The sequence below is a fragment of the Heliangelus exortis genome, chromosome 2, assembly GCF_036169615.1.
Source record: "Heliangelus exortis chromosome 2, bHelExo1.hap1, whole genome shotgun sequence".
Lineage (NCBI taxonomy): Eukaryota > Metazoa > Chordata > Aves > Apodiformes > Trochilidae > Heliangelus > Heliangelus exortis.
The window spans coordinates 452397-465344 of NC_092423.1; the positions used below are offsets into that span (position 1 = coordinate 452397).

At 65.9% G+C, this 12948-nt stretch overlaps 3 protein-coding genes across 5 annotated transcripts in view; 1 reads left to right on the plus strand and 2 right to left on the minus strand.

Moving 5' to 3' along the window:
* Positions 1-217: 217 nt before the first annotated feature.
* On the minus strand, positions 218-4129 carry AOC1 (amine oxidase copper containing 1). Its single transcript, XM_071734448.1, is given in 11 exon segments — positions 218-695; positions 821-953; positions 1473-1761; positions 2565-2688; positions 2690-2962; positions 2964-3059; positions 3061-3309; positions 3311-3604; positions 3606-3833; positions 3835-4062; positions 4064-4129. Coding segments are annotated over 11 exon segments (2265 nt in total). The 3' UTR covers positions 218-410.
* A 3156-nt stretch (positions 4130-7285) lies between these two features.
* On the plus strand, positions 7286-10142 carry LOC139791929 (zinc finger protein 696-like). 3 transcript variants are annotated; one of them, XM_071734468.1, is made up of 3 exons: positions 7286-7361; positions 7743-7893; positions 8460-10142. In XM_071734468.1, the coding sequence occupies exons 2-3, from the start codon at positions 7861-7863 to the stop codon at positions 9297-9299; spliced, it is 873 nt and encodes a 290-aa protein (XP_071590569.1). In that variant the 5' UTR covers positions 7286-7361; positions 7743-7860; the 3' UTR covers positions 9300-10142. The 3 variants fall into 3 exon arrangements, with proteins under 3 accessions (XP_071590569.1, XP_071590571.1, XP_071590570.1); XM_071734470.1 differs by having other exon boundaries at positions 7326-7361; positions 7722-7893; XM_071734469.1 differs by lacking the exon at positions 7286-7361 and adding an exon at positions 7391-7469.
* A 414-nt stretch (positions 10143-10556) lies between these two features.
* The window catches only part of LOC139793745 (SCO-spondin-like), a 29766-nt gene continuing 27374 nt past the window's right edge, over positions 10557-12948 (minus strand). The window contains 7 exon segments of the mRNA XM_071738687.1: positions 10557-10698; positions 10776-10926; positions 11439-11569; positions 11769-11829; positions 12148-12243; positions 12400-12596; positions 12723-12769. Of these exon segments, the coding sequence (XP_071594788.1) occupies positions 10676-10698; positions 10776-10926; positions 11439-11569; positions 11769-11829; positions 12148-12243; positions 12400-12596; positions 12723-12769 (706 nt within the window). The 3' untranslated portion in view covers positions 10557-10675.

Sequence of the window (12948 nt, forward strand, 5' to 3'; positions counted from 1 at the left end):
GGGGCAGGGACATTCCGCACCCCCCAGCCCCTCGCCCCACCCGGGGGAAAGGCCGAGGGGAAAGGGGGGGGCGACAGGGGGGGCAGAGCTTTGAACGGCACCGGGATTGGGTGTTGTGACAGTGGGGACAACAGGGTGGGGACAGGGACGGGGGGCGGGACAGGGACAGTAGGGGGGGGGGGGTGCAGTGACATCATTGACACCGGGCACAGCTGGGGACAGGGACAGTGGTGGTGGCGTTGTCTTTACTGAGCCCGGCAGTGGCACAGGTGACATCGGGGTATCCCTGTGGTGGCTTTGATGACAGCTCTGCCACAGCTGGATATGGTGACAGCGGTGACAGTGGTGGTGGCATTGCCTTTACTGATCCTGGCAGACGTTGGGGGTGTCCCGGGGGTGTCCCCACAGTGTCACACGGGGCGGGCGGTGCCGTTGTAGCTGAAGGGCTTGGGAGCACCGCAGGGCCCGGGGCTTGGGGGGGGGGAGGTCCAGCGCATCACCTCCAGGCGGGTGCAGGCGGGGGGGTCCAGGGGACGCACGACGAGGGGACCCCGCGAGGCCATCGAGGGGTCCTCGTCAAAGAAGTTGAAGGGGCGCAAGAGGAAGCCCACGGCGTTGCCCGGGGTGGCCGTGTTGGGGATGTCCTCGGCGTGTGGCACGTGCAGGAACCCCACTGTCACCCAGGCCACCAAGTCCTGCGAGCAGGGGACAGTGGCTGTCGGGAGGGGGGGGGACACAAGCGTGGCATGGCAGCCCCACAGCATGGACATCCCCCCCAGCTCTGTCCCCAGGTTGTCCCCACCCCCCCCCAGGCTGTCACCTGGTCCTCGATGCTCTCGTTGTCGCGGATGAAGCTCTCGAAGGTGACGGGGGGGTCCCAGGGGTTGTTCTGGTTGTAGATGCTGCTGCTGCTGGGCTCGTCCTCGTGGTGCCGGGTCACGGCCAGGTGGTACCTGTGGGGACAGGGACGCCATCGGGACCACAAGACCCCCCAGGGTGGTCCTGGTTGCCCTTTGGCTGATGCCACCACCACCCCACGGGCTCTCCGGGGGTCTCTGGGGTCACCCGGGACCACCTCAGCACGCAGAGGGGTTGCTGGGGGGGGACGACACAGGGACACAAGGTGCCAGCAGCAGAAGGTCCCCACGCTGTGACCGTGGTGGTTGGGTGACACGGGTTGGCCGGCAGGCTGTCACTCTGTCCCCAGGCTGTTCCAGCTCCATTCCCAGCCTGTCCCCTGTCATCCCAGGGCTGTCCCTGTGTCCCCAGGCTGTCCCCAGGTTGTCCTCAGCCTGTCCCCAGCCTGTGCCTGTGTCCCCAGGCTGTTTCCAGGTTGTCCCCAAGCTGTCCCCATGTCCCCAGCCTCTCCCTCAGCTCCCTCTGGAGCCCACCAGACCCAGGGGTTCCAGACCCCACTGGTGCTGGTGCCACCCCCCACCCCGGGTGCCATCTTCCCCAACCCCCGTCCCCACCTGGCCCAGGAGATGCCCCTCTCCTCCTGACACCCGCGGGGCAGCACCCGCCCCGCGTGGGAGTGGAGTTGGAGGCGGTAGCTGCGGGGGTGCCCCCAGCGGTTGTTCCGGCGGGGGTTGGAGAAGAGGAGGTAGCGGGGGGGCGAGGAGCCCACCGGGAGGGCAGCCTGGAGCTCGCGGCGCCGCGGCTGCCGGTGCAGCCAGGGTTGGACCACCCGGGCCCCGGGGCTCCAGGGGTTGGAGATGTTCTCAAAGCGCACGTCCATCGTCTCAAAGCTGTTACCGGTGCCTGGGGGGGAAAAAAGGTGGTGGTGGTGATGGGACTGGTGGTGGTGGTGGTGGTGGGACTGGTGGTGGTGCAACGAGCAGCCCACCAAGAGCAGGTGGGACCCCTGAGAGATGCCACCGTGGGGTGGGGATTTGGATGATGTGATAGGAGGGAAATCTTTGCTGTGAGGATGGTGAGACACTGTCCAGGGTTGCCCAGAGAGGCAGGAGATGCCCCAGCCCTGGAACACAACAGGTTGGGTTGGATGGGGCTCGGAGAAGCCGGGCAGGTGGGAGGTGTCCCTGGCCACTGCAGGAGTTGGACTGGGTGGCCTTGAGAGGTCCCTTCCCACCCAACCCACCCCATGGTTCTGTTATGATCCTATAACCTGCCCTGAAGGTTGGATGGGGCTTGGAGCACCCTGGGCTCTGGGAGGGGTCTCTGACCATGCAGGGGAGTGAGACTATCACACAATCCCAGACTGGGTTGGGGTTGGAAGGGACCTGAAAGCTGACCCAGTGCCACCCCTGCCATGGTCAGGGACCCCTCCCCCAGCCCAGGGGGCTCCAAGCCCCATCCAACCTTCAACACTGCCAGGGATGGGGCACCCACAGCTTCCTTGGGCAACCAGAGAATCTTTAAGGATCTTTAAGGTCCCTCCCACTCCAAGCCACCAATCTATGATCTCCAGAAGGTCTGGGAGGGTGCCCAGAGACCAACACTCGCCTCGGACAAGGGTCCTGAGCCCCTGGAACACCAGGTGAGGTCTGGTGCCACCTCTCAGCACCCTTCCCAGAGCCTGAGGGTGGTGGTGGGGGCCGCACCTGCAACGTCGAGGTCCACCTTGTAGTGCACCAGGTGGGTGTGGAGGTTGCCCAGGAGGTGGCTGTGGACGCGGCTGCCGTAGCGCCGGCCCTGGGGGGTGTAGAAGGTGGCGTGGATGTAGCCGGGTGGCGTGGACCTTGGCCTCCATCACACCGTTGGGGTAGAAGAGGAAGTCCCAGATGTAGTCGTAGTTGTAGACGGTGGAGGTGGTGCGGAGGACCAGGGCGTGCCCCTCCAGCCCCGCGTAGAAGTTGAAGCCCCCTTCGAAGTCGCTGTCAAAGTGGCGGCGGAGGGGGACGCCAGTGGGCAGCTCGAAGACGCAGATGGCGTTGGGGAAGCGGACGGGGCCGTCGGCGTCGTAGAGGTGGTGGGCGTCCAGGAAGGTGGCCACCTCGGGGGCAGTCGACGCCGGGGGCCAGCTCGTAGGTGACGGAGCCCATGCCCCACCCCGCATCCATGTACTTGGTCTGCATGGCGGCCGGCGTGTGGCCCCCCGTAGAAGGCGATGGCCTCCTGGACGCTGACCTCGAAGGCCACACGCTCCCCGCCGAACCGGAGGTCGAAGAGCTGGAGGCCGGCGGAGGAGCGGAGGCGGAAGGCCACGCTCCAGCCCTCGTACTCCAGGTGGTTGCCCCGCAGCCGGTACCTCCGGCCCTGGGGCTCGCACACCGTGGGGCCCCGCGCCTCCTCGGGGGTCCCGCCGGAGAAGCGGCCCCGGGGCTCGTAGCTGGAGAAGAGGGGAGAGGGCAGGGGGGGGCAGCTTGACCGTCGCCAGCATCCCCCGGTGGTAGCTCTGGGCCAGCTCCCGGGGGCTGGAGAAGTACCGCCCGTTGTACCACAGCTTCTCCACCGCCCAGCGCCGCGGGTCGGGGTCCCGGTGGTCCACCAGCACCTCCAGCCCCACCGGGTGGAGGAAGAAGCCCTCCACGAAGCGCTGGAGCACCAGCCAGCTGCGGCGCTGGCCTGGCCCCAGCCCCCTCGGGGCGATGTCGGAAAAGGTCAGACAGCGCCGGGAGCAGTTCCGCTGGTACCAGAACCCGGGTGGCCTCGCGCAGGAACCGGTTCAGGGGCTCCAGGGCCTCCGCCACCGTCTGGTGGAGCATCTCGTACTCCAGCCAGGTCATGGGCCGGGCGGAGAAGGGGACGTCGCGGCCGCCCTTGAAGCGCAGCGGGCGGTAGGAGCGGGGCCGGGGCAGGGGCCCCACGGAGAACTCGGTGACGTTGGGTTCCGCTTGGGCGCCGAAGAAGATGACGGCCCGAGCCTGGCGGCAGAGGACGGGGACCGCCCTGGTCCAGGTAGCGCAGGGCCGGGCGCTTCTTGGGGGGCAGCAGCTCCACCAGGAAAAGGGAGTTCTTGGCCAGGACCCCCCCCCACGGCTCGGGGGACAGCCCCAGCTCCGGGCGGCTCATCAGGAAGGAGCGGACGGCCCGAAGCTCCTCTGCTGTCAGGTCTGAGAAGATGGAGGCTCCGTCCCCAGGGGATGCGGTGGGGCCGGGGCCGGGGTCGGGGGCTGGCGGCCACCACCAGCAGGGCCAGCGGCCAGGCCAACCCCAGCAGCCACATCCTGAGGGACCTGGGGGGTGGGTGGGGGGCACAGTCAGCCCTGTGGACAACTGGCCATGGGGATGGTCAGCCTTAGGGACAATCAGCCATGGGGGACAATCGGCCATGCGGACAATCAGCCATGGACACAGACCAGGACAGCACCAGATCCCTGGCTCTGCCACACACGTCAGACACAGCCACGGGGGGGGGGGGGGGGGGGGGGGGCAACAGGGGGGGCCAACAGCACCTGCCAGAGACACCCCCCCCCCCCCAAAAGACAACCCCCCCCACCCCACTCACCTGCCTGCTCTCCGCTCCTCTGTGGACCCCCCCTTGCCTCCCCACCCCGCGGGTTAATGAACACCCCGGGACCTCCCGGTCATTCCCCCCCCCCGGATCAAACTCCAGGGATGAGGGGAGATAAGGGGGGGGGGACACGAACCCACACACAAAAAGGGGGGGCTGTGGGGTGTGTGGGGGGGTGGGGGAATGCCTTCGGCAGCCCCCCAATTTTCAGGGTGGGAGGTGATAAAGAGGAACCCAGATGGAGAAGATGGAATCTGGACCAGCCTGGGGGTTGGAGCTGTAGAGATGGTGATGTCGTGTCCTTTGTGTCAGCTGAGCTGATGGTGATGGAATTATAACACTAAAAACCACATTTCCCCATCAGGAAGACCCTCGGGTGGGTGAAGACCCTTCCCTGAGTGTGTGAGACAGCAAAACCAGTGGTGTGACCCTGTTAGAGCTGAATGGACACTGCTGAGCAGCCAGGGGATGGAGGATGGGTTTGGAGGAAGAGGGATTTGTAGGATTTAGGAGCTTCCTAACTTCCCAGCTGTGGGAAATCTGGTGTGCTGGGTTTGTGGAAGGCACTGAGCCCCTGGCTTTGTGCAGAGCTGCAATAAATAACAATGGATCCTTCCTCATAATTTTTTTTTTCTTTTTTTGCCAGTATTGTGGGAGGTGACTTGGAAAGGGGAACAGGAGGCCACCAGGACCTCCAGGTTCACCAGGCGTGGATGTGGAGCTGGTGGCTGGCTGGGGTGGAGGTGACATTCCCCCCACCAGAGGTTGAAGCCCATCTTGGCAGCAACAGAAGCTCTCCCTGAGCCTCCTTGGATGCTAAAGCATTGAATTCTCATATTTCCCTTTTTTTTTTTTTTCGGGGGGGGGGGAGATGGTGTTAATTCCAAGTCAAAGCTGTGCTCAGCAGCATTTTAATAAAGGGAGATGCTGAGGCAACAATCCAGGAGTCACCCTGGGGAAGGGGAGCGCTCCCCAGCTGATGGGCTCAGAGTCTCTGAGGCTTTGGGAAAACCTGTCCTAGTTTAAAAAAAAAAAAAAAAGGAAAAAAATCTGCTAATCTGCTGTTTCTATAAAGGGAAAGCCCAGGAGGATGTCTGGGATCACAGGGGCTTTGGGAACAAACCTCTGGAGCAGTGGAAGTCCTTGAGCATGGGCAGGGTGGTGGCAAACGGGAGCTGAGGAAAAGATGGGGGACACAGGAACCCCGGGGGGGGGGGGGGGGGGGGGGGCAGAGCTGCCCGGGTTTGGGGTTCATTGCAGCCAGGGGGTGTCTGCTCCAAAGGGTTTGTGCTGCTCTGTCCAGAAACGAGCAAAATCCTTTTCCAGGGCAGCGGGGTGGGTGTTGGGAGCCTCCACGCACAGACAGGAGGGTGCTGCCCCATCCCTGGCAGTGCTGGAGGTTGGATGGGGCTTGGAGCACCTGGGCTGGGGGAGGGGTCCCTGACCATGGCAGGGGGGGGCACTGGGTGGGCTTTAAGGTCCTGTCTTGTCAGTTCCAAAAGCTGAACCAGGGACTGGAATCGACTGGGGACCCTCCCTGTTTTGATCCCCTTTGGGGTCATTTGAGCACTCCGGGTGTTTTTGGGGACAGTGGTGGCTGCAGCTCCAGAGGTGGAAAGGGGAGATGTGAGGACATGGGGGTCCTGCCCTGGGGAGGGGGGGGGGGGATGTGGGCATCCTCATCTTTCTCAGGCCACATCCTCTCCATCCCCATCACCCGTGGGTCCTGTGGGGTGACAAACACTCCCCAGAGCACCCCCAGCCCCAGGGCCTCCTTGGTGGTGAAGCCACCACTGACATTTTTAGCACAAAAAAAAGTGCAGCCCAAGCAACTCACATCCCTGAGGAGGGGGGGAACCAGGGGAGGATGATGGACACCTCGGGGGCCTCACCTCCCCCAGCCCTGCCCTCATTTTGGGGATATAATTGGGAAAAACCTCGTGAGCCAAACAGCGAGTTTGGGAATTGTGATTTTTCTTTTTTTTTTTTTTTTTTTTTTTTTCCCCAGCCACCCAGCAGATGAATCCTCGTCCCCTGCTCCTCATCCACACACCTTCACCCTGGCACCAGCTCTTGGCCTGGTTGCACAAACACGTGCACACCCCAGCACATTGCAGCACAACTAGGGCAACACCCCCCCCCCCAAAAAAAAAAAGAAGAAAAGAAATATTAAAAAAAAAAACCCACAAATAGGCATATACACACACACACATATATATATATATATATATAAAGTAACACAGGTGGGGCCCCTGGGGTTCCTCCCCTCCCTGCCCCAGTTTCTCCCACAGCTCCGGAGCTGGGAGGGGGGTACTGGGGGGGGTCCCAGGAGCAGATGGGGACACACGGGGCTGCCACCCCGCCGGGGGTCTGCGGTGTGGGCGGGGGGAAGTTGGGGGGGTTGGGGGGGTGGCACCCACAGCGCGGGGAGGGAGGCTCCAGGGAAAAAAGCTGGGAAGTGGGAAAAAGGGGAAAAAAACCCAATTCCTGACACGGGGGACACCCGTGTGCGGGTCACCCCCACGGCAAAGGGACACGCGTGTATGCACCACCTTTGGGGCCATACTGGACCATACTGGGCAGCTGTGGGGCTGGTCCCTCCGGACCCCCTGTCACTGGGCAGGGCGTGTGCCCCATGTGGGGACAGAGGGGACCGAGGGGGTGACCCGAGTGACTCCCCGCTCCTCCCAGTGCCCCCAGTGCTCCCAGTGCCCAGTGCTCGGTTCCGATGCTCCCGGTGCCCGGTACCGCTCCTGGTGCCCCTGGTGCCCGGTACCAATAATCCTGGGTACCCGATACCGATGCTCCCGGTTCTCCCGGTGCCCGCCCCCCTTCCCTCAGCTCCGCCCCCCCCCCTCCCCTTCCGGACCCGCCCCGGTGTCGGCTCCGCTGGCGCCATAGCGGGGCCGGTTCGGGGTGGTCCCACAGCGGAGCGATGCAGCGGGTAAGCCCGGGGGAACCGGGACCGGCGGGGGACGAGGGGGAGGGTCCCAGTCCTGGCCCCAGTGCCGCCCCCCGGTTTCCGATCCCGCCGGGGGGGACTCCGGTCCCGGTGGGTGCTGGGGGGGGGGGGGGGGCAGCCCCTCCGGTGGGTGCTCAGTATCGGGGGGGTCTCAGCAGCCGAGCACCCCCTGGGCTGGAACCCCCGCCCAGGACAACCCGTGTGTGTGGGGGGGGGGGGGGGCATTTGGGGGATGCGGGGGCACAGCTCGATGTGTCCCCTGGGAGGAGGGAGGGACCGTGGTGGGGGACCCCTCCCCCACCTCAGCTCCACTCGGGTCTCCAGGGTATGGGGACCCTCCAGGATGTGGCTGTCACCCTCCAGGAGGTGTTGGGGACCCTCCGGGAGGTGGGGGTGACCTTCGAGGACGTGGCCGTGTACTTCTCCCCCCGAGGAGTGGGTGGAGCTGACGGGATGGCAGCGGGACCTCTACCAGGAGGTGATGGTGGACAACTACGACCTGGTGGCCAGCCTGGTCCTGGGTAAGGGGTCCCGGGGGGGGCTGGAGGGGCAGCCCACGAGTCTGGAGGCACCATCAGGGGTCCGGAAGGTGCCTGGGGGTCCCTATGCTCTGCTGAGTGTTGGAAGGGTCAGTGGGGGTCCAGAGGATCCACAAGGGGTCTGGGGGCTCAGTGGGGGTCCCAGCATTCAGCCCCGGGGGTCTGCAGCCTGAGTGGGGGCAGACCCCACACCGTCTCCCCACACCCAGGGGTGGGCACAGTGACAGTGACACTCCCGGGGGGGCTCGGGGGACACAAAGTGGAGCCCGAGGAGGAGCCACGTGGGGGGGTCCCTGCAGCGGGGGGCACAGCAGAGCTCCTGACACCCCCCCCCTGCTGAGTGACCCTGGGGATACTGGGTGGGTGGCAGGAGGTGGTCAGACCCCCCCTCACTGCAACGGGGTCCTGACCCTGGGGTGAGGGGGAAGCTGGGAGGGGGGTCCCAGCTCACCCCCCATCTTGTCCCCTGGGTGTTGTGGGGGCGAGGGGCTGGTGGGGGGGGGCTGTGGGGAGGGTGACACCCCCCAACATGTTCCCCACAGCTGCCCAGGGTGGGACGGTCACCACGGACTCTTCTGAGGACAACAATGGGGGACACTGGCTCTGGAGTGCGTGCCCCCCCATGGACTCGGAGGACCCCCCCGAGGCAGTGGGCGAGGGGGATCTGCTCACCTGGGGGTGCTACGGGCAGAGCTTTGGGGACAGGGCCAAGCTGAGCACCCACCGGACCCCCCCCCAGCACCCCTCACCGCCCCCCTACCCCTGCGGCACCTGTGGCAGAACCTTCTGGCACCGCCAGAACCTCCTGGCCCACAAGAAGCACCGGGGGCAGCACCGGCACCTCTGCCCCGACTGCACCAGAACCTTCTGCCTGCGAGGGGACCTCCTGCGGCACCGCGCTGGCCGTGCCTGTGGCCACGGGGGTGGCCGTGGCGGTGGCCAAGGCGGTAGCCGAGGTGGTGGCCAAGGTGGCTACTCCTGCCTTCTCTGTGGCCGCCGCTTCCGCCACAAGTGCCAGCTCCAAGCTCACGCTGAGGAGCACATCGCCACCACCACCACCTCACCACCTCCTCCTCCTCCTCACCGCTGCCACAGGTGCCACCAAATCTTCGAGGACGCCGCCAGCCTGAGCCACCACTGCTCCAGTGCCCACCCTGGGGGTCCTGGGGAGGAGGAGGAGGAGGACAGACCCTTTGTCTGCGGGCTGTGTGGCCGCAGCTTCTGCTGGCAGGAGAGCTTGGTGATCCACAGGAGGGTGGTCCACACCCGTGGGACCCCCACCCACCGCCCCGCCGCCCACTGGAACCGCACGCGGACGCGGGGTCAAGGGGACAAGGGGACAGCTGGGGTGGGGGACGTGCCACCGGTGGGAAAGGGGTAGCTGTGGGTGTGCTGGAGAGTGGGGAGGGGGCTTATAGCCCCCCCTTCAGCCCCTGAAAAGGGCCGGATCCTGATCCAGGGGAGGGGGCTGTGCTGGCACCCACTGCCCCATCTGCATCCAGGACCAGGGATCTGCACCCCCCCGCACCCTGACTGATCCCCACGAGACCCCAAGAGACCCCCCCTGGAATTTAGACACCCCCCCCAGGTATCAACAAACATCCCCAGTACTGAGAGCCCCTGAGGAGGTCTGGGGTCCTTCCCGCAGGGTCTTCCCGGGACCCCCAGAATGGAGTTGGGGGGCAGTGGTGGGGTGGGGGCTCTGGGGGACCCCCAGTGGCACAGGCGAGGGAGCTCCCTCCATGGCGACACAGCCCCCCCAGTGCTGTCACCTCCATAATTTTGTGTTTCTTGTTCCCCCCCCCTGATTTTGTGCCCCCCTGGACAGGTCCAGGTGGGGGTGAAGGTGGAGCCAGGTGTCCCCAGGGCCTGGCTGCCACCCTCCCCAGTGTTCCCAGTGTCCCCAGCACTGGTGAATGGCTGGGGGGGGGGCTGGAGCTCAGGGGGACCCGGATCGAGTCCCCTCTTTGTCCCCTGATGGGTGGCTCTGGGGGGTGTCCCCAAGCTGGAAATGGGGACACTGTGACACCCAGACTGTCCCTTTGTCCCCTCAGGCACCAAGGCAGAGGCTGATGTCCCGTGACACTCGGGGTGATAACACTGTCCTGTGCCAGGAGGTCACCATGACCACCATGGCCACCACGGCCAGGAGCCACCCCATAGGGATGCTGGGGACAGGGGACACAGGACACGTCCCCATGGCCACAGCAGGGACAGCACCGTGGTGGTAATAAAGTTAATTAAAAGTGAAAATGAAAATTAATGAGTGCCCCTGTCTGTCAATGAGTCCCACCCTGTTAATAGTGTGTGTGCCCCCCCAGTTAATGATTCTCCCCTGTGAATCCCCGATTTGTAATTAATTCTATCCCCCCCCCCCCTGCCGTCATGAGCCCCACCTGGTAATGAGTCCCAACCCCTAATGAGGGGGCTACGGCGGGGGCTTCTGGACATCCCCCCCCACGGGACCCCCGGCCAGGCTTGGGGGGGGGGAGGCAGCAGAATAGGAGGGCTCTCAGAGACCACCTCTCCCCAGCGGGGGTCCCCTCGGCCCCCCCGTGCCCCCCAGTCCCTTCCCAATCCCCTCCAGTCCCTCTCGGTCCCCCTTGGACCCCTTCCCCCCCGGTGCATGAGGCAGGGGTCGCTTCAACAGATTTATTGCAAAGGGGGATAGCCAAGGGGGGGGGGGAGGGTAGGAAGCCCCCCCGGGCCGGGGGCTTCAAAGTCCATGCGGATCTGGGAGATCTGGAGCTGGAGTCCTCAGCGCCGGGAGAAATCCCCCCCTGAGGGGGAGACGGGGGGTGAGAAGGGGGCTACACAGCCTGGGGAGCTTCCTAACCCTCCCCGGACCCCCCCTCACCCTGGCAGCGCGTGCAGTGGCACCCCCCGATGTGGGGCAGCAGCACGGGGGTCCGGCGGCCGTCGGGGCAGGGGAGGTGCAGGAGGCGGGCGGGGGTCCGGGGGTCCAAGCGGTACCCGCAGCACTCACACAGCGTCTGCAGGTACGGCTCCTGGGGGGGCAACGGGGGGGCACAGGGGGGGCACTGGGGACACCCCCAGACCCTGCAGGGAGTGATCCCGGGGGGAGTAAGGGGCAACACCTGGGGTGAGGGGGACAAGGTGGGGAACATTGGGGACACTCGGGGGACACCCCCGACCCTGCAGGGAGGGTTCCTGGGGGGGGGGAGCGGACAGCAGGGGCACCGGGGACACCCCCCGACCCTTCAGGTAGGGCTCCGGGGGGGGACAGTGGGGGGGCTCTGGGGACACCCCCCAGCATTCCAGGGAGGGCTCCGGGGGGGGGGACAATCGGGAGGGGGACACTGGGGCACCCCCGACCCTCCAAGGAGGGATCCTATGGGGGGAGGACGGGGGGGGCACAGGGAGAGGGGTCTTTTTCGGGGGGGCCAAGGGGGGGGCCATCGGGGACACATCGGGATGGCCACCACAGCGAGGGCTCCTGAGGCAGGGGCTGGGACAGCAGGAACACTTTCCCCTCTGTGTCCCCTCCATTGTCACCCACCTGTGGGGTGACGCGGGTGCGGGAGGGGCAGTGTCCCCCACAGAATGTCACCTCCACCTCGGGGAGGACACAGGGACCCTTTGCGATGGGGCGGCGCTCGGTCAGCAGCCGGCACCGGCCAGGGGGGTCCTCTGGGGGACACACACACCATGGGGGGGGGGGTCGTTGGGTGCCAAACCCCCCCTCACCCCTCCGATGGGCATGATTGGGGGGGTCCCGCTGCATGCCTCGCAAGGGGCAAAGGTGGGGGTCTTTTGTTGCCCCCCCACTGGGGGGTGATGCTGAGGGTCCCATGGGTTCCCCCCCAGTGTGTGTGTGTGGGGTCCTTACCTGGCCACTCCTCCCGACAGACAGGGCAGCAGCCCCCCGGCTCCCGAACCTTCACTGAGCCCTGCGGGACCCCCGGGACCCCGTGCTCAGACCCCCCCCCTCAGATTAAACACACACACGCGTTCCTTCCCCATCTCCCCCCCCCTTCGACCCCTCCCTCGCCCCCATCCTCCCCTCCCATTTCTCCCCCTCCAAATCCCCCCAACCTGCCCCATGTTACCCCCCAAACCCTCCTCCATCTCCCCCCAAAACTCTCCTCCCAAACCCCCCCACCCCGCCACATATTCCACCCCCCAAATCCCCCCCCCCCAATTTCCCCCGCTCATCCCCAGCCCCCCAAGCCCCCCCATGTTCCCCCCCAACCCCCTACCCCCCACACCTCGGGGCAGTCCAGGGGGGGGCACTGGGGGGCACAGACCACTCGCCCCCCCTCGCAGCGGCAGCTCTCACACCCCTCCTGCCACGTGCTGCCAGCCTGGGGGGAGGGGACAGGAGTCGGGGGGGGGGGCACCGAGACCCCCACACACCGAGACACCAACCCTCCCCCAAGAAACCCCCCCCCCTTGGGACCTCACCCACACATCGGGACCTCTTCCCTCGGTGCACCCCTCCCCGGTGCCCCCCCCCTCACCTCCCGGTGCCCCCCCCGGTGCCAGCACTCGCAGTGGGGGGGGGGCACGCATTGGCCGGAGCCATTGCGGAGTTTTCCGGGGGGGCAGAGGCAGGAGGGGCCAGCGGGGGGGTCACAGGGCGGGGGGGGACCGGGGGGGTCCCGACAGCTCCGATCGCAGCCCCCGGACACTGTCCAGAGCTCGCCGGGGGGGCAGCCTGTGGGGGAGGGGTCAATTACATCATAACCATGACATAATCATGACATCATCTTGACATCACAATGACATCATCGTGACATCACTGTGACATCATCACAGGGGTGCCACGGGGGGGGTCACTCACCCTCACAGGGGGTGTCCCAGCACTGGGGGCCCTCGGGGGTGCAGGTGCTGGGATGGGGGGGGTAAAGCACAAGATGGGTCTGGGAGTGCCCCCAAAGACCCCTCAAACCCCCTAACCCTCCTTCCCCAAATCCCCGGAGCCCCCCCAGTCCCCCGTACCTACCCCCCTTCCCCCCCCCCAAGTCCCCCACATCCCCCGCACCCCCTTTGCCCCCCAAGTCCCTGCA